At 44.5% G+C, this 21214-nt stretch overlaps 1 protein-coding gene across 5 annotated transcripts in view; it reads right to left on the reverse strand.

The window, feature by feature from the left end:
• lilli (lilliputian) overlaps positions 1 to 21214 on the reverse strand; it is a 172804-nt gene that overhangs the window by 10935 nt on the left and 140655 nt on the right. For all 5 annotated transcript variants that reach the window (XM_043410523.1, XM_043410524.1, XM_043410525.1 and 2 more), the window contains 4 exons: positions 2046 to 2103; positions 1864 to 1916; positions 1144 to 1651; positions 245 to 672 (listed from right to left, as the gene is read on the reverse strand). In XM_043410523.1, coding sequence (XP_043266458.1) covers positions 245 to 672; positions 1144 to 1651; positions 1864 to 1916; positions 2046 to 2103 — 1047 coding nt within the window. The remainder of the gene's footprint in view (positions 1 to 244; positions 673 to 1143; positions 1652 to 1863; positions 1917 to 2045; positions 2104 to 21214) is intronic.

Consider the following 21214-nt stretch of genomic DNA (forward strand, 5'->3'; position numbering starts at 1 on the left):
ACTCACTTTGTCCACAAATAAATTACATAACATAATTAAGTGTTCGTTAATAGATTCACGTTAAGGAAGACAGCCGATTCTTTTCTGAAGCTTTACTCATGAAATTTTACATAAAAAATTATCAAGTTTTATGATTAACCTCGATTCCGGTGAAGCACGAAATCGTAGAGTACAGAAAAAGATTTTCGTTGCATATACCGAACGGCCTGAACTTCGATGGAATTAGAAAACGTTTGTCACTCACCTCGCGTCGGTTGCATCGTCACTCGTGTCGACCGTAGGTTTTGAGATCGGCACTTTTTTCTTTGGGCTACTGACGACTCGCGTTCTACTACGCGCCTTTCCACCGCTCGACTTTGGATCTTCGGACGGGGTTCTCCGACCCTTCGGACTTTTCGTTGATTTTCTCGGACGTCCACGTTTCCTCGCGTCCTGGGGCTTTGGTTTGTCAGCCTGTGACCTTGTCTCTTCGACCGATTGACGCATCGGTTTATCAGCGTCTGAATGGTGGTCGCTATCGCTCAACAGGGTCAACATGGGCGCGTTTCTCGTCCTCTTCAGAGCTTCATCGAGTTGCCAATCCGTGTTGCTCGCGTGACCAGGATCATTGCGACGCGTTCTCGATTCCGCGTTGACTCTCTCCGGTGAACTTCCCCGTCTAGCCGTGTCATCCTGAAGATAAATAAAACAGCGCGAAAAGCACACGTTAATGGCGCTCTAAACATATTCTCATAACGATACAGCACGGAATATATTCATTTAGAAACGGCAATGCTCCGGTGCTTGTTCACACTTTTAATTTCCCAAGTCAACCAATTCGTGGAATAAAAATTGCCTTGGCGTTTGTTGGGTAACTCCTTTTACAAATACTTTTATTACGCAATTGGATTCGTGAAAGTTTTTTTTTCGTATTAAAGAAAATTAACAATAAGAATTGAGAAATAGAAACTTTTTTTTTTTTTAAACACGTTTGGGAATGTAAAAACTGACGTTAAATCAATATAGCCGACGACCAAGTGTCGACATAATAAAAATATATTGCAATTAGGGAAAACCGTGTTTTGCATAATTATGAGGAATGTACGAAAAGGTTGGACAACAAGCCAGGCACAAAACATAGCGAAGAGTGAAATTCATAGTTACCTGAAGAGGTTTATTTTCGGAATTTTGATCCCCCGATTGAACGGCGGTTTTGTTAAAAAAGCTGCTGAGATTCCACCGTTTGGATTCCTCGACGGCTGGTGGGGGTTCTTCGAGGGTTGGTTTGGGTGAGACGGAAGGCGGTGTAGTCGGGCCTTTGGCAGGGGCTGGAGCGACTTCGTCCTCGGAGTCATCGCTGCTGTCGGTGCCGGAGTCGGATCCGGAATCGGAGCTGGAGCTAGCGCTTCCGGAGCTTTGCGGAGCTTGTCCTGGTGGACTGGGTGGCCTTTGGTGAATGATCTTTGGACTGGGGGAGCGCTTACCGAGTGGACTTGCCGGGGGTGGTGAGAGGACGCGTTGAGGCGTCATTTGTTTCGGTGGTGTCATGGATGGTGGTGGGCTGAGAGGTCTCGTCGGCGATAATGGGCCAAGTGGGGACATTCCCATTGGCGACATGGGGGCTAGAGGTGGCGGAGCTGGCGTCATCACCGGTATCAACGGTTTCGAGAGACTGAATGAAGGAGGGAGAAATAGAGAGAGAAAGAGAGAGAGGGAGAGAGAGAGAGAGAGAGGAAGAAACAGAGAAAATAGCAAAACGAATGAGATTAAATCGGAGCATGGATTAGCTTTAATCTTCGGCACAGAAAGAGAGAAAAAGGAATCGAAAAGGTTTCGTTCCGACTAAAAGGTGCGCGAGTATGTACGAATAAATCGAATACTTACTCAACGGTGAGATCGGGACTTCTGTTGCCTCTTGGAAGCCTTGACCCGGTGCCCTGTGAAGAAGAAGCATCGGTATAAAAGCTGCACGACGATAAGTCGACGATCCCCGCGCCAAAAGTAAAAGCTGGCACGAGAGCTTTGAAAAAGTTTGAAAATCATGAAATGTGTAATGCGCTACTTACTTTGACGGTACCCTCATCCTCACTGTCTTCGGAGAGGCTAAGATCGCGTTCGAGATCCCTGCAACAGAAAAAGTACAAATAAATCAATGAGAACGAGTCCTTTTCGTGAGAATGGCCGATAAGGGATGTGCAGACGAGTTTGGCCCTGAGAAAAATCTTTGTACCGAGTGTAATATTGCTGCGGTGTTACGGAATGAGAAAGAGCTTCGTACTGGTGATGCTCGAAGCATCGGATGAAACGAAACAAGTAAAAGTGTGTGTGCGCGCGCGTGTGTGTGTCTCGGTGGGGGGCTCTTCGACATGGGAGGAGCGTCAAAAGCACCGGGATTGTGAAGTTCTGATAGAGTGGAGCTGAGTGAAGCGGAATCGTTCTGTAGCTAGCACGTACGGAGAGGAGAGTGGAACCGAGTGGAGGATAATACGAGTGAGTCGTATACAGCACACGGAATTCATAGACACACACACACACACACACACGTACAGATGATCACGCATCGAGACGCACGCACACACAAGGGCACGTACGTAAACGACGGGCTTCAAATGACTGCACGTATACGCATCCTTCATTCGTATGGTTTTGTCCACATGCTCAAATATACGTTTACACGAACACAGAGAAAGCGGTAAATAGGTATAGGGAAGCGGAGGACAGCGAGCGTCGACCCCGCGCACTGTCCTACGTCGTCTGCTGGGCACGAAGGCTCCCCTCCTGCATGACTGCTAACCAGCCTGCTGCCTCTCTCAGCCTTCCCTGATCATTCCATCTGACAATATGTGTAAATATATACACGTTTATACATATATTTATATACGGGTTTGTCTGTATGTGTAATGTACGCGCGAGTGTCTAGTGCTTTCTCGGTGCTACGGGCATCCGCCACTGCTCGTCACAACTGTATCGGAAGCAGGCACCGCATATATACGTCGAGTTCCTCATTCGGTTCACCACCGTTGGCTATTTCCTCTCGCGCACAAAACCCCCCTCCTATATCTCTCTCTCTCTCCCCATGTATTTCGTTACCCCCTGATTTTTTCCCTTTTCGTCAATTCTCTTTTTGTCACCGGCGCGGCCGCTTTATCGCGCTGACGTTTTTACCATTGTCACACACATGTCCTCGAACTCGAGGGAACATGTGTTGTGGCACGAAACGTTTTATTCGCAGTACCGCGATGAGTTTATGACATCGATGAAAAAGGCGCAAAAAGCCAGTAACGAAAACGAGTGGCGCGTTGTTTCGAGTAAATTTAATCGTTCGTACTGAACGTTTATTTCGGTGCTCGCGTGCTTAAAGCGTACCGCAAGTGGAAGTGTCGGCGCGGGAAAAAAACGTATCGGCACGCTCCCGGACGTCCGAGGAGAGCCCTCTCTCGCTCTCCTAGGACTCGCGATTCTTCCCTGCTTTTGTTACTCCCACATTTCGCGCCAGCTCGCGTTTCTTCTTTTTTATACGATACGTCGCTGCTTTCGCCGTTATTGTGCTCACATTTTGAAGTACCTTTTGGTTGTGGCACACAATCAAGATGCACTTCCCCGTTCGAGGAATAGGTGGCATGCGAGTACACGCTTTCAAAGCGAGGAAAAGCAACAACAGAAACTTACACACAAAGTATTATGTCGTGTGTATGGGCTCGGAGGTATACAGATATGTTGGAAAGCCGACGACTTATACCGGGACCGTGATAACTCGCCGGCTTTACGAGGCGGCTTGCTCGAGTAACTCCGATAAGAATCTGGAGCCTCGACGTCCCGACGACGTCGGCTGTGCAAGCAAGCAAGCGAGCAAAACGAGAGAGAGAGAGAAAGAGAGAGAAAAAAACGAGAAAAGAGGAGGCAAGAGGGAAGAGGAGTGTATATCCTGAGAGCGCTTATACGACCAACGAAACCCGTAAATCGCGGCTAATCGTGAGAAGGCATTACGTCCATTCTTGCGAAGGGCGGATATTATAGTGGTGCATACGAAGGCGGAAAGAGAAAGAGAGTCAAACCGAGCCAATATATCCCCCGGGATTTGAGGCTCCGGGAAAAAAGGGCGGCAAAATCAATGTTGATTTTTAGATCAAATATTATAAGGCCTGAAGATTGAGAGAAAATAAAACTACACGATATGAACAACACAAAATAACTTTATTTGTTTTTAACATGACATCTCGGCTACGACTGACGAGTTTCATTTTTCTCCGAATATGTATTCAATAAAAAATTGAGCGCGATGCGCTATAGATTTTCTCCACTGCCATCTTAGTTTTTTAATACGAAAAACAAAATAACTTTAATACTACCACCGTTTGAGTATTCACATTAATTTGAAGTAATGTTAATTAATTCGCATAATTTTCTGAACCGATCTCTCGGCAGTGCTTTCGTAAGAATATCTGCTCGTTGTAATTCTGATGGAACATACATTATCATTATTTCTTTGTTTTCAAACTTTTCGCGTATAAAATGATAACGTATGTCGATATGTTTGGTGCGTTTATGAAAAACAGGATTGTTCACCAATCGTATGGCACTCTGATTATCGACGTGCAATGTTAATTCACGTTCACACGAGTAGTTAAGATCACTAATCAATTTTTGTAGCCATATAGCTTCTTTGGTTGCTGTCGCAGCAGCTACATATTCTGCCTCGGTTGTGCTTAATACGACCATTTTTTGTCTTTGAGAAGACCATGACACTGGTCCGTTTGCCATGCAAAAAATATATCCTGTGGTTGATCTTCTCGTTTCAACATCGTTTGCGTAATCCGCGTCAGAAAAACCGACAAGATCTTTTTCACTACCACCACTTTTATATTTTATACTGTAATCTTGCGTTCCTTTAAGATAAGCAAAAATACGTTTAACTGCACGCCAGTGCTCGGCACTGTGTTGATTTACAAATCTGCTCACAGAATTAACTGCAAAAGTAATATCTGGTCGTGAAACTGTTGCGAGAAAAACTAACGACCCAATTGCCTCGCGATACGGAACAGAATTTGACAGCTTATTATTTTCTTCGATTGGATGCAAAATTATATGTGGATCTATCGGTACACTTACTGGCTTTGCATCTTGCATTCCGAATTTTTCTATAATTTTCGTGACATACGCGCTCTGGTGAATCGAGAGACTTTTGTTTTCACGATTTCTTTCAATTTGCATTCCGATAAAACAACTGGAGTCACCGATTTTAATTTTAAATGCTTCACGCAATTTATCTGCTATAAAATTCAAAGTAGCCTCAGTCTCCGCCACTAGAAGACCATCGTCTACAAAAAGGGCTAAATATACAGTTTCACCATTTACTTGACCGACAAAAATACACTGATCCGCGTGACTGCTTTTAAGATCAAATTGACTCAAAATTTCAAGAAACTTCTTATTCCAACACCTAGGTGCTTGCTTGAGTCCGTACAAAGATTTGTTTAATTTGCACATTACTTCGGTTGCTTTGAACCCTTCAACCACTAGACCCTCCGGAATTTCCATGAAAATATTTTCTCTTAATTCCCCATAGAGAAAAGCGGTCTGGACGTCGAATTGCAATAACTCGAGATCTTTTTGGGTCACCGTTGCTAGAAGAACGCGAAGAGAGTCATAACGCACGACCGGTGCAAACGTCTCAGTATAATCGATTCCATGCTGTTGTAAAAATCCTCGTGCGCACAGCCTTGCCTTGAATCGTTGAACTCCTTTCACAGGATCCTCTTTGATTCGAAACACCCACTTAGAGTCGATTAATTTTGTTCCCGGTATTTTTGGAACAATTTTCCACGTTTCGTTTGTTGCATGTGCCTGAAGTTCCTCATCAATAGCATGTGTCCACTGCAAAGCATCGACGCCTTGAATTGCTTCCTTGTACGTATTTGGTATTGTATATTCGGCTATGTCGACCTCGAATTTAAACCTATCCGGCTGACGAATTGTTGCTCGATTTCGTAATACTCGCCACATACTCTCTGTTGACGTTGACGGTTCCACAACTTCTTTTTCTTCTTGAAATTCTTGATGCTGATTTTTGTCCTCTCGATCTTTCGCTTGTTGCTGAGTTCCTTCCTCTTCTTCTTCTTCTTCTCGAACTAGAACTTCTTCTTTTCCTTTTTCAAGCGTTATTATTTCAGCATCATCTTCGTCCTTCTCGATTTCTACTTTTCCAATTTGTTCGTGAAAAGTTGCATCCCGCGTCACACTGACTCTTTTCGTTTTTGGATCGTAAACTCGATAATTTGGGGAATCACCCTCGTATCCCACAAGAATCATTTTTTTTTCACGCAAATCGAGTTTTTTCGTAAATTGCTTCGGTGTATGTACGAATGCCACGGAACCAAATATTCTAAGATGACTCATTGTTGGTTTCTTCCCGAACCATTTTTCGTACGGTGTCGAAGTTCCTCCGGATGACACGGTGCGATTTAATACATACACGGCTGTATTTACTGCCTCAGCCCATAGAGTTAACGGTAGACTTTTTGCATGAATCATGGTTCGCGCACTTTCGACAATAGTTCGATTTTCTCTTTCTGCCTTACCATTTTGCTCCGGTGTGTACGGTGCTGTATTTTCCTTTTTTATGCCACGTGCTGCAAGATATTCGTCCATTCGAGTGTTTCGGAACTCTCTTCCATTATCCGATCGCAGAATCTTCATAGCACGCCCGAACTTGTTTGCAATAAATTTTTCAAAAACTCTGAAATTCTCGAATACATCGGATTTATGCCGCAAGAAATATACATGACGATATCCAGTCGCGTCGTCAATGAACGTTAGAAAATATTTCGCGCCCCCCGGTGATTCAACAGACATCGGTCCACAAACATCAGAAACAAATACTTCTCCCGGCTTAGTTGAGACTTTTTCGCGATTTTTAAATGGCAAACGATGCGATTTTCCGAGCTGACACATTTCACACACAAAATCTGTTGTATCACACATCGATACTCCGCGAACAAGACCTTTATTTGCAAGCTCACGTATTGCACGTTTGTCCACATGACCGAGTCTCTCGTGCCACACGCGTAAATTGTACGCTACGGTATTTGCTTCTTCCGCACTTGATTTATCGACGCGAAGAAACATTCGATAAATATCGTTGTCCTGTCTCACACCGGACGCAACGACTTCATTTTTTCGTAAAATATCGACGAAATTATTTTTAAAAATAACTTCAAAACCTTTTCTTGTACACATACCCACAGAAAATAAATTTTTCTTCAGTTTGGGAATATAGAGAACATCCTCAATTCGCGCGTCACTCCATAAACCCCCAACGAGCTTTTTCGCGAGTACAACTCCTTTTCCGACCACAGGACACTCTTCTCCATCACCTAGCGACACTGTTCCGCCATCCGAGATGGATTCATAATCCGTCAACCAATCACGACGATACGTCATATGCCGTGAAGCACCACTATCAGTGATCCACACATCGTTTTTGTTAATCGCGAGCAGCTCTCTCAGCTGTATTCCGTTAGGCTTCGCGGTTTCACTACATTGATGATTCATACTTCGCATATTTTCAGCTACAAACGCACAATCTTGCGATTTTTCACGATCACCAAATCCCTTGCCTTTTTTCGTGGGACATTCATGAGCGAAATGTCCCATTTTGCTACATCGATAACACTTCACATGACTTTTATCATTTTTCTTTTTCAGCTTTCCTTTTTTTTTATATCGATTTTCTTTTTCCTCTTTGACGACTGAGAAGGCACTGTCACCTTCTTCACTTTGTCCCAATCTTGATTCTTCTCGAATAAGCCGTTCTGTTAAATTTTGAAGAGTTTGATCATTCGGATGCACACTGTCCCATGCAGTTTGTAGAGTAGCATATTTCACCGACAAACTCCCCAAAATTTTCGCTATCACAGTGATTTCCGTTACGGGTTCGCCAATATCTGTGATTTGCGCAGCCAAATTTCGAATTTTCGCAATATGCTGTACAACCGAGTCGCTCGGCCCCATGCGATATTCGTGAAATTTTTGCAATAATAAAAGTTTATTCGACGCAGATCGCTGCTCGTGGATTTGACACAAATTATCCCACATTTCCTTCGCGGTTTTGCACACAAGAAGCGGCTCCATTTGAGCTGGTTCAAGAGCTGACGAGATGAGAAACATCGCCTTCGCATTATCACGTACCCACTGTTTTGCCGTGATCGCCGTGGCTGCCGTTGTTTGATCTGCTGGTAGAACCCGGTCTCCACTCACTATATCGTTGATCTCGTTTGCCATTAATAATGCACTTAATTGAAATTTCCAACCTTGAAAATTCGTTCCATCAAACCTCTTAACATGACGAGCTGAGATATCTTGGGACATTTCGAATACGAATCACTCGTGTTTTGACCCGACAAAATAAACTAACACTCACTCTTCGTGTTTCCGACTTTTCTTTTTCTCTCACAGACTACAAATTTGTAATTAAGCGTGATCTGGGCCCATAACCTTTTAGATCAAATATTATAAGGCCTGAAGATTGAGAGAAAATAAAACTACACGATATGAACAACACAAAATAACTTTATTTGTTTTTAACATGACATCTCGGCTACGACTGACGAGTTTCATTTTTCTCCGAATATGTATTCAATAAAAAATTGAGCGCGATGCGCTATAGATTTTCTCCACTGCCATCTTAGTTTTTTAATACGAAAAACAAAATAACTTTAATATTGATTTATCGGGAGATCAAATTTCCATCAAATTCCTTCGAGAATTTTCAATCGCAACGATATTCTGCGGGAATGAACCGAAATCGTGAGAATCTTCGTTTAGATTTCCACGAAATTCGTACCTTCCCTCGGGGAGCCTCGGTCCAGTTGGCCGTAGAAAACAAAAGACGAAGAGTACAAAAAACGTGTTATACGCTCGTCTAATTCAACGTTGCTAAGAGCAACGTTTCATTCGGAATGTTGCGAACTTTCGGAGAATCAAGTGTCAGCGGAGAGGCAGAGGGAAGGGGGATGCAGTTCTGTACGGAGATTGGTGGTCCGGGCGAGTTGAAAATTCGTAAGGAAATTCGTCAGCGGCACATTTAACGAAAGAGCGGTGAGAATATCGGGTACATCGTGGCGCACAGACTCGTACACGTTATTCGAAGATCCGCTCTGGCTTTTCATCCCTTCCATATCACGAAATGTGGCAACGTGCGGTGAAAACTAGTTTGCTCGCTCGAGACACGGTATATAATGTTGGATGGCGAATATACATAGGCGCATGTATATATGTTTATATGCTCGTATGAAGAACGAGGGAGAGAAAGAGATGGACAAAGATAGAGGGCATTTTCTACACAGTGGAGGAAGATCGGTGGAGAGGAGCCTCCGATTCTCTCCTCGCGGAACGAGAGAAGAGAGTAGCTGTGTAACGTGACTCGATTGCACGAATTCGTATACACGCACATACACACACACACACACACACGAACAAAGGAACTTGGTGCTCTTCCATTCGAATGTATGTGCCGCGGCTCTCTTTCTGTGTACGTGTGTATAACGATGCACGACACGCGTATAACGAGGAAGTGCCAGCTTCCGGCAAGGCCAGGGAACGAGTTATCTCCCCGTTACGGAACGAGTCTACGTATTTTCTCTACGCTTGTATAAATACATGGATGAAATATGTGGTATATTAAAATGCACATATATGTATACATAAATAGACCGGTAAAAAAGGAGCGTGTACCTGCGTGTGCACGAATACACGTAGGGAGAGAGCATGCCACTGAGTAACGGAATAGTTTGACCTTGTCGAGGACAAAGACGTTTTACTTTATTGCGATTAATTCGTTGTGCGCGCTTCTCGCTTTTCCTTGAATCGCATTCTCATACACGCTAATTTTATAATTGCGTGTATGAAATTATGAATAAAGGGCGGTATCTCTTTTTTGTTTTATGAGAAATACCGAGGTTTTACGCCGCTACGAGGAAACAATGAAAACGATATTCGGGATTTTGTTGGATAAGGGAAAAAGCTGGTGGTGATTACAGCGAAAAAGGGCTCACGCTCGGTTCAAGACAGAAGAAAGAAAATCTATGGACTTTTGTGTCTCGGACCTCTCGGACCGAATGGCAAAAGCGTGACAATACAGGGTCGACGCTTCTCTCATCCTCGGTCCATCCTTTCTTCTCTCCCTCGCTCTCTCTGCTGTTCGGTGCACCGCTACTTCTTTCTTTTCGCACTCCCCTCGGGGCACGGCCCCTCTCGAGCTCGAAACTTGGCAGCAATCGATAGCAGCGATCTCCTCATACCCGGCTCCTTCCTCAGACAGTGTTAGAAACGGAAAGAGCAGAGGGGTGAAGATGAGGCGAGGACACCGGGGGTGAAAGTAGACGAGGAGAGTCGCAAAATGTCCATTGACGCTCGCGTTTTTCCTGGACGTTGCTTCACGCCCCCGTCGACATTTTTTTTTACGAATTTACATATGCACATGCTCGCGACACCGGTTGGACTGTGAAACTTTCACTCGTCAAGCCTCTCGCCCCTTTTTCAACGTTCGACACTGTTTTATCACTCGTATCACCGTGCGGTTATAACTATTTTTTCAGTGACTCCTCTCGTCTCGGATTTTCTCCTGCCAGATACCTAATGCGTCTAATTCCTGCTCGTTCCTTATCGTTTTCGCTTGAATGAACCGAATGCCATGAATCTGACGGAGTCCCCGTGAAAAGTCGCTTGAAAAGTGTTGTGGAACACGAATTGACAGTTCGTTATTGGATCCGACGATAACGAAGTACACGCAGGAGACTCGACGCGATCCTTCATCGAGGAAAAACTCAATGAGATAAAATGATTGAATTTGTAACGAGAGCGATCGAAATCCATGATCCGCGGTGGTTACTTATTTCGACCAATTAACCGAATGTTCCAATCACATTGAGCGAATGCGGCGAGCAGTCTTTTAGAAAGTTAAATTGACACGGGAATCAGTCGATGGCAATGTCCCCGCGAAGAGGGTCGTTAAACCCCAGCAGGACGATCTATAAATAAATAATAAAAAGAGAGCGGGAGCGACAGCTTGAAAGAAGATACCGCGGGTTTGAGCTGCGGAAAATCGTTAATTGGATTCGGTGACGATGCATATCGTTCGACACAATCCTCCGGTCTAATAATATTCAAACCAATTGTGTAAAACGAGAGCCAACCCCGATCATTAATTTACTCGGATTCCGGTTGTTCGTTCGTTAATAGGCCATTGGGTAACAGCGAGCACGTTATTTTTGGCGCTAATTCTAAATATAACTTCTTGTGGTTCCTTTCGCGCGACTCAGTGCTCGCATCTTTTTCGCGTTGTACACCGTTACAAAGTTTATGCATATTTTCATCAAAAAAATCTTCGCCCGTTCCCTTTACAAACGATAATTTCAAGCTGTATGCAGACGGAAAATGTGTCCAGCGAACGTGCCAAAGATGACCGACGACGAAGTAAAAGGGTTGGCTCGGATCAACGATCTCGCGAGCAGCCTGCACTGATGCAATAGTTTTTCAACAGCCGTCAAAGATTTCAGGTTCGCGCGGCTCGCGTCACCCCGCAGATGAAAAAGGTCCGGAATGGCGAAGTCACGGACACGAGGGAATTGTGCGAACGTAAGAAAAGTTAACGAGAGGGTTTGCGGATTAGCCACGAACCGAGGGTTCATAAGCTCCGTAATGTGCGTGCATGTGTGCACAATTATAAGCACATGGCACACTGAGACGAGTATAAGTTAGGAACAAGCTGCAGCGTAAGACACGGGGAAGAGGGTCCTCTCCTCTCGGTATGTGCATATAAAGCTCCGGTGTAGGCTGTTGCACGAGGGATAGATGCTTAACGTTCCAGGCTCGTGTGTAACCATTTGCTGGTTGTGATGCACTGGCCTGGCTGGTGGGCAGTAAGCGATTCTCTCGGGCGCATTAGGAACGCGGAGGCACGAGAGAAAAACCAGGAAAGAAGAGAGAGAGAGAGAGAGAGAGCAAACCGGGGAGAAACGGAGGAAGCAATAAAAGCCGAGAGAACGTGGTCTATATATGTAGATGGTGTAAAAAGTGTATCCAAAAGAACGAATAGGAAGAAGAGGAATAAAAAGGAGGAAGCGACCGAAGAGAATGAGAGGAGGTCTTCGGTGTCATTCTCTCGGATCCGCTGATCGCCGTTCGCAGCAGACGGACCCGAGGATATAACGTTTCGAGTGAAAACGCGAAGACGCGGAATTCCTCAAGAAACGCCGGGGAGGAGGGTGAGCGAAGGGAGGAAGAAAGTACCTGGAGGAGCTAAGATGTGGAGAATTCTGCGATTCGAGTTTCTCTCTACTTCATACGTTTTTTTTCCACCCATTCCTCCTCCATCTGACTCTACTTTGTCAGTTTCAAATAACTTCCAAAGAGTTCGTAGAGTCTGTATGTATACGTAGTTTGCACAAAAAGAAAGTACAAGTTGGTGCGACTTTGGTGGAGGAGAAATTTTCATTGTCTGTTTTTCTTCTCCCTCGACTTTTTCTTTAATTTTAGGTTTATTCGGGTACAAAGTCATTTCCACAATCGACTTAATTCACTGTATCTTTCCTAGCGTATCCTCTCTTATTCTTTCGATTTACTTGCTCCACGTTTCCCCTGGTAGATGAACTTTCAACCTTCCTCTCTCTCCCTCTCTCCGGCTCATTCCTTTGCCTTCTCCCGTTCTCTCCTCCTCGCGTGCACTCGACTCTCACTCACTTTCTCGTTATTTCACCCAGCTACCTGATAAAATACACTTGTCTTCTATCCTTTATCGTTCTTTGGTCTCCCATGAGAAGTAAGAACCTCCTTCGAGTTGTTTTATCACGTTGCTTCGAGCTCGTGGCGTTGCGCATATACACACGTGTACATACCAAAAGCTATTCCCTGCTCTCTTACTCTTTCACGTACACGCACACAACCGAGATTTTGCAAGCTCCGGTGTAGCACTGCGAGGCAGCAACCTTCACCTCCAGCCGGCACTCGTTCACTACTCTTTACCCACTACATATACCCTTTCAATAGCCCTCCTCCCGCCCTGCTCCTCGTCGCTCTTCCTTCTTCCTTCTCTCATTCTCCGCTCATTCCTTACTCTCCCCGTCGATCCTGCAATTTTTCTTCTTTTTTATCGTCAACCTTATGCCTCGACCTGCACTCACTCAACGCGTACGTATATTTTATGGGTGTATCTTCTTCCTGGATCGTGCAATTTGCCGTTTTCCATACTATTTCTTTTTCTCGAATCTCCTTTTTTTGGGTTGCCTCGCCCGCGGATGTCGAGATACGAGAGTATTTGTCACTTTCACACACGCGACGAATTTTACTCGGCCAAACTTTTCCTACATTTTCCTTTCCAACTCCGCCCGACCTCCTCTGCGCTTCTTCTTTCCGGGGAGTATTATATTAGCGTACGCGATCCTACACAGGCGCACAATCGCAAGAACTTGGCTGTATTATATGCGCACGGTATCGCAGTCTCTGCAGTTCACCGAACCTCCGTCGTGTTCAGCCATCCGCTACCGAATTATGCTCTCATATTGCGGTGCTATATGCACCCTATTCTCTGAGTTAGTGAACAGGCGAAATTCACGAATTTCAACAAACCTGCTGGTGTAACCTTTGTTGATTTACAGCAGCCAAACTGAAAACGCGTTTCTTCTCTTTTCGTATTAAATCGTGTACTTCATATTCCGGAACAACGATCAGCTCCCAATCTCGTTTTACAATTGTAATTCGACGCAATAATGCATTTTATATTTACAATATTACGATCATCGTCCGTATCGATTTATTCGATCGTAAACATCATTTCATTTCACGACGAATAGCAAACAAAAACGTGACCTGCTCACAAAGACCTCGCGATCCCAAAGTTTCATTTCGAAGGAGAAACAAAAGTAGCTACAACCACGTCACGAGAATCTTGAATAAATAATTACGTGAATTTCGAGTCGAGTGCCAACGAGTATGAGAATGCAGAAAGGGTTGAGAGAGAGAGAGAGAGAAGGGGGATTTCTCGAGAACCACGAAATAAGTAGAGCGGGGTGCAGGTACACATAAAGTATAAAAGAAGTGGAAATGCGGATCACTGCTTCAATCTGTTTACTCGTTGTTGCCTCTACTTCACGGTATGTTGTAGTTTAAATTACATTGAAAGTAGCTAATTTACATGCTCGTACTTTCTTATCCAGCAGAAATTACAGAACACATATATGTAAAGAGGTAAATATAGGTGGTACGTGCAAATAGCAAGAGGTTCGAGTTGCCGAGAGGTTCAAATGGGCACCAAGTTCTCGGTAGCTGTACAGCATCATTGATTCCTCTTGCATTTGGCTCGAGGCCTCGTCCCGTTGGCTCTCTTGGTCTCTTTCTCTCGAGTGGATACTTCAACAACGTGTGTTCTTCAAAGGTAAAGGCGGTGTTAGCAACGCACATGATACATTTTGTGTTTCGTGTACCATTAATATGACGATGTAGTTCAAAAGGGGCGTTGCATCTATTCGGCTCAGCGGTACGAGCAACGAAATTAGCTTTGTAGTTTCAGTCCAAAGACAGCTATCCTCGGTAGAGATGCAATGAAACTCATCGCGAAGAGGCCGACGGCGGGGGGGAGGCGAGAGAGAGAAGCGAATAACATGCAATGTTTCCTCGGGTGGTGCTGACGAGATTTTGAAAGACATCGATCAAGGGAAACACACTCACAGGAGCGGAGTCCGACGTGGCGGTTCAAACTCCGTGTTCACTTTAATTCGGGCGCACGTGCGCATCCTCGGAGCACTCTGAGCCCCCCGAGCCCGTCGTCTCTTTCTAGCTCAACTTCGAGCCTCACTTCTCACTCAAGTAGCAAGATACGTTCATCCATCGAACAACTTACACTCGTTTAGAATTTCTTGCGTCTGTCTTTATAATTAGAAACGAAGCACCCCTCCGTCGAAGGGAAGAGGCTACGGGGAGGAAGGCGTAGGAATGCACGAAAGCCACTCGCTATACACTCGAGGAATCGTGACATTGAAAAATAGCACGAAGGGTGCCGACAACGCTGAAACAAGATATATCAAAGAGGAGAATAAAACAACTATAGCGACTCCCCGAACTCGACGACCACAGAAACATCCCAAGTATTAAAATTGTACGTAGATAAAGTATTCATAATACTCAATAGCGCACTTTATCTTCTCCATGAGCCCTGGCACGGAGGTTCAAGGATTAAGGGTCTTTAAAGCTTAAACGCGCTCTCCTGACTCCAGCTAAATGCCAACCGGCTTACGCACTAAATCGTGTTGCATCTCATCACGGTTATATAAAATCTTACATTATTTTACTTTGCCCGATATTCGGCAAGGGATTCGCACAGAATCCGAGAGTCTCGGTAAACTTTCATCTTTTTCTTTTCTCTCGTGAGTTCCAGGCATAATTGAGCTGTAATTACGACCAGAATCAGAAAGAATTTTACTGCTGGATACTCTGAGTTTCGTTAGAACTAAAATTAGGGGAAACTATAAACAAAGGTGAGAAAATTTCTTCCTGTCTTTGAAGTTTCTTCGAAAGAATTTATAGTTTTCTCTCATATTCGCTTGGCCGACATGGCACGAATGGATTTCCTTTCACGAGTGAGAGTGTGTGATTCGCGTGTGTCACCGATTCCTCTCCTTCGCCAGCAGCTCCTCTCGCATGCACGCGTACAGCTAACTCGACTAGTGCGATAACCTCTTATCGCGATTCCCCAAACTTTTCGTACAGTGTTATTCTCCTCTCGCTATTATTTCTCTTGCTCCGGAGAATTGGCAAGGAAGAGCAGGGTAAATACGATGGCAGAGACAACTCTTAGGTAGGTGCTCGGATGTGGCGGGATGAAGGGAGGGCAGGAGCGCATTTGCGAATGCGAGCGGCCCTCGTTTTCTATGACATCACGGATCTCTGACTTTTGTTCACCAACTTTGGAGTTTCCTAACGAAGATGACCTCGTTTCTTTATCACGAGGAGAGTACAATGCTTTGGCCCGTTCCGTTAAAAAATCGTCTCGTCCGAAAGAATATCTTCAAATCTTTATCAATAATTTATTCCAAAAGTTTGACCATGTTCGTAGCTCTGCCTGCGCTCGCTTCGCATCAATTTCCTTATTTTTTCCAAGAGTTTTCATACTCTAATGGCGAGAGAAAATTCACAAAAATGATTAAAAATTCATGCCGAGTCTCCCGATGGTATCCACCCCGCTCGGTTTGAAGCATCGTTGCAAGAAGTAATCGCACTTCGTATCGTGTTTACTGTACGGAGAGAGACTCTGAGTTACGAGAGTATTGAACGAATAAAAGCTGCATGAGAAACCGAACGAGGAGAGAAAACGAACAGGACGAATCCGTTCTGGTTGGCTTTATTAATTCGCCAAGAGGGCCGAGATTACACTCGAGATGCCGTTGATGAGTTTCCGAGCCGGTGGATAAGCGCGCTAATCGACGATCTCCTCCGACATCGACCTCTTCAACTATCCGCGCCCCAACCCATCTTTCTCGACCAGCCGTTGTTATTTCTCCCTCTTTCAATATATGTATACACATCGAGAAGATTCGAATTTCGGATGTTCCGCGAGATATTTCCTTGGGTTGTCGCCTCGTACTTTGAACGACGCTTAACGAACTGTTTCCCCATCCCGCGATATTGTTCGTTCCGAGTTAAAAACTCATTCGCGCCGAAGCATAGGAAAAATGGCATATTACCATGAATATCGGAGGACTCGTTACTCGTAGAAATTATCATAAACGCGACGTTTCCTTGTGCCAATGTTTGTCGAAGAATAAACGAACGAGCAGAGCCCGCGAACGCGATAAGGCGAGTTAAAAGTACGCGAACAAATCGTAAACGCGATTATTGACTAGCCGCAGAGACCGCTAAAAAAGTACGAAGAATAAATAACTTTTGGAAGAGAGAAAAGTCGCGTGAGGACAATTAGCCAATGGATATATATGATCTCGCAATCATTTAATCTCCAGCGATGATTCTCGTTGTACGAATTATTATTAAATCTACTTCTGCATATATGCGATGAGAAAAAAGTGTTTGTACGAAAGTAGTGATGGAGCTCGTGAACGCGTTATACGCTTGAAGAAAAACGGCATATCTGTACGTCCATTAACTTCCAATCGTGCTCGGTGTGCTTGAGTTACGCGCACGTATACGAAAGTGAAAAAGTCGTATGCTTCTTTTATGACTCGGTGCGGGTAACCGCAAATAAATGCACCAGCGGAGACGAGATAATGGAACAGCCGCTCGACCAAACAACCATCACAGTGTACAATATCCCCATTCCTCGTAAATGCGCCGACACATACGATCGAGAAGCATGTCTATGATACGCGTGTGGCACATTCGATACAAAGTTGCTCCGATCTGCGGCGTCGGCGGGTTTTATATTTTTTCGTATCTCCGCGACGACTCTTTTTTTAGTAACGAATGTGAATAAGAAGTTTTTCGAGTGTAGCGAACAACAGGGCGGCGTTTGTTGCTTCGTTTGCGGATGCACAGTTTTCGCAGGGGCTGACGAAAAGTTAGTGAATCAAGCGAGCATTGAGCTCCGCGAGTGGCGATATTTTTTGTCGCGTTATCTCTCGAGCTCGGTAGCCTCGCTCCGCGGGCACGACTGACTGATAAATTTTCAGAGAGCGGGCCTCGATTTCGACCTCGTTCGCGCATCGCCACGTGTTTTTTCATCGTGCGACTTCTGGATAAACTAAGAAACAAGAGAGAGAGAGAGAAAGCGAGTTCATTTCTCTCGCGCACGGTTACAAGAAAAACGCGGAGCTCCAGACGTAATACACGAGGAAATAACGAGAGCGTCGTCATTAAACAAAGAAGATCGAGTGACCTCATCCGACTTGAGCGAGAAAAATGACGTTTTCCTATCTCTTCTCGTGTGTTTATTTTTCTCTGGTTTTTTTCTCTCTTCGTTTCCTCGCTCGCGCGCGCGCGCGGAGACAAACAGACTCTCGGGCCATTTGCACGGGGGTTTCTCTCCGCTCGCAATGGACATTTCGAGCGTTATATTATGAGGGATGAAAAGTGAGGACGAGGGCGTATTTTGGCAGAGTTCGGGTGCGCGGCGACGATAAACGAGAAAGATTCACATGCCCGGAGAGCGAGATAACTGGCCAACTTCCTCTCTCGCTTTCTCCTTCCTGCTCTCCCCGCTCGTCGTCGACGGCTCATTAATTCCTCGGTTCGATAAAGCATATTATACGGAATGAACGTAGCGAAGAGAAAGAGACGGGAGAGAGAAAAAAGGGTACGAAGCATACGTACGGACGGGAGGGTGAAACTCGCCGCTTCAGGAAATTGCTGCGCGAGCACGAATGATCATCTATAAACCGCGCTAACGCCCGCGCCACCCCGGAATCTAATTTACGGAGGTCACGACCAAATTCCGTCCGTTATATATAATCATTCACCAAACGCGCGTACACCCCCGCTCGCCCCCTGACATTGGCGGACCATGTGCACCGACTTTTTGGCAGTGAAATCATTTCCCTTTGAATACGGGAGAATCCTTTTGTTTTCATTCACGAGTTATATCGAGAGCTCGATTATACCAATAAAATAATAGCGTTTACATATCGCGAATATCGCGCGCCAAGCGTATTTTACGGATCGGACCGAATGTACGGTTGCGCGTGTACCATTTATTGTAAAACTCTATTTCGACTAAATGTTTTCACAGTTGTAACATCTGTCGATATTTTCCCGTTATCATATTTTTCCTCATTGTTCCTGACACACTTGACGTTCGTCATAGTTTTGTGTGACTGCGACACGTTCACGGATGCGACTTACGAATCCAGCACATTACACGCAGTGTTAATCAAAAGGCTTTGTATCTATGAACGTGACTACTGCGGTGCCCCCGGTACTCGTCGGCAATTCGAAACAGCATATTTATCAGCTTAGAAGTAAAACGAGATTGATTATATCCGAGGGATATTTCGAGCGCGCGTGAATTGAAACGTAAGTCACGTCGCGAAACGCTACATTTTCCGTCCCGAGGAAATGAGTCACGCGACCAAACGTACGAGGCGAATGTGTCTCTCGTTTTTCATTTTCGCAGTTGCTGCTTCTTCTCTTCGAAATTCTCAAAATCACAATAACGACTCATTCCAATGGCTAATCCAAAAATATTCTGCCTCTTGTTGAGCGTCGCAGAGGGTTTGGCAGCTTCGAAACATTAATGTAAACAAGTCATAGTCCGGATCAAAGTTTCCAAACAATTTAATGGTTTTACATAAAAATGTAAACAACTTTAGGTGCCCCAGTGAACTAATCGAAATGCAGCACACATCCATGCTCGGGGCCAGTACAAATACAGTTGGTGAAGCAGCGGCGCTGAACTACACCGAAGCCTGTCGTCGGTGTGTGCACGTGTCGCCGAGTATTCGAGAATGATGAAGTTCACCGAAGCGTCGTGACTATGCAGCAGGCTTTAATATCGACGTGTAGGTAGATCGCGAATCGTCAGGAGTTCTCTACCTATTAGCGCATAAACGAGAGGTTACAACTTTGGAGAGCCATGCTCCCGGTGTTGTTGGCCCCGACGCAACGATCTCTTTCCACTGCGTGGCGCTACCTAACGTCAACGAGATCGTTGCCTCGCGCAATCCCTCCGCCGACTTCTTCCACCCCATACCGGAAACGTCGCGAACTCGTAAAGTTTTCGTAATAGAAGGGGTGAGCGGGAGTTCGGGATCCTATTTATACTTGCTAGAGTGTTTCTCCGCGGTATATGTGTATACGGGAGGGAGGGAGAAAGATAGTGCGACATGGAGAAGCGACGAGGACGGGAGCTATAGGGTAATAATGTATATCTACAAATTTTCTCGTTTTCCCTGCGGTTTTTACCGCGGCAAACACGACCCATATAAATTGCGAGCTCCCACAACTTTCTTACGCTAGTCTCGCGTACGCTCGATTACCTCGGGCGCATATTATTGTTTTTTTAACGACCCCACGAGCAACTTTTTCTTCGCTTAGAGTCTGCAATTTTTCTAAGACACACACGCTACTCCACGAGCTGTTCACACCTGACAATACCTCGGCTCAATTTCGTCGCGATGCACTATCGCGACTCAATGTACGCGAACGCATTTCCCCCTGCTTCGTGCAAATACGAAACTGTTTATCGATTGAATTATTGAACGGCGCAACCACGACAACGAGCAGCTTTGTTTTCTTCGCCAAATATACAGCGGTTTTATGCTCCTCTGGGCGAGTTACATGTCCACTTACTCTTTAACGGTTCCTCTGTGCAAAGAACTTGCAAATATGCCAACTATATACGTCTTCTCTCTCTCTCTCTCTCTCTCTCTCTTTCTCGATTACTTAAGTGCGCTCTAATTTACTCCAATTATATAATCATATGCTTGGGGTCTCATGTGTACGTTGAGTTATGAACGTTTGTAAAATAGCTCAAAACCTTTTTCATCATTGGCGTATTGTGCAGAAAGCAAAACACTGTTTTTTGCGCGGGCTCTAAATTCTCCTCATTATTACGACTGGCATTTAACCTATGCATCGATTTTTTTGCTTCCTCATAGAGGAAGTTACGTGACGATGAAACTTTTTTTTCCAGTTTTCAATGTCAATGTGCTCAAAATGTCCTAAAACGTGAAAAAATCATATCTAGAAAAAAATATTCGGATGTGTGTGTATGTCATGGCACTGCAAAATTCAAACGCTTATAACTCGAAAACGATTTGAGACACAGGGCGCTACCGTTTTGCATAGATGTTAATCTGAACAAGCTCTTCATTCTCTGATAGTTTTGTCAAAATTTGAAAAAAAAAAATACGAATCCTACGACGTTTTGAAATTTTCATAAAAAGGGTGTCGACGCTCTAGCTTTCGAAAATTTTAAGATTCGTTAATAATTTTTTTTTTTTTTTTTCTTTATAAATAGATTATGATAATAGGAAGGTTGGTATTGAATTTGGGAAATATCGGTCGAGCGGTTTAAAGTTTATGATTTCTGGAATTTTACGAAAATATGAGTTTTTCGAAATATCCGCTTTAATTTTTGTAAATTAATTTGGAAAAGTTAAAAGTCGATAAATAAGTTGAAATTTTATTAAAAAAGTCTCATAGAGTAAGCTTTTGAGCATCGTGCATCTTGGCCAGCATCTTGAGAAAGCAATTTGCAAATTTCAATTTCCAGCATTTTTTTCTTACATTACACCAA

Source organism: Venturia canescens, chromosome 1, assembly GCF_019457755.1.
Source record: "Venturia canescens isolate UGA chromosome 1, ASM1945775v1, whole genome shotgun sequence".
Classification (NCBI taxonomy): Eukaryota; Metazoa; Arthropoda; class Insecta; order Hymenoptera; family Ichneumonidae; genus Venturia; species Venturia canescens.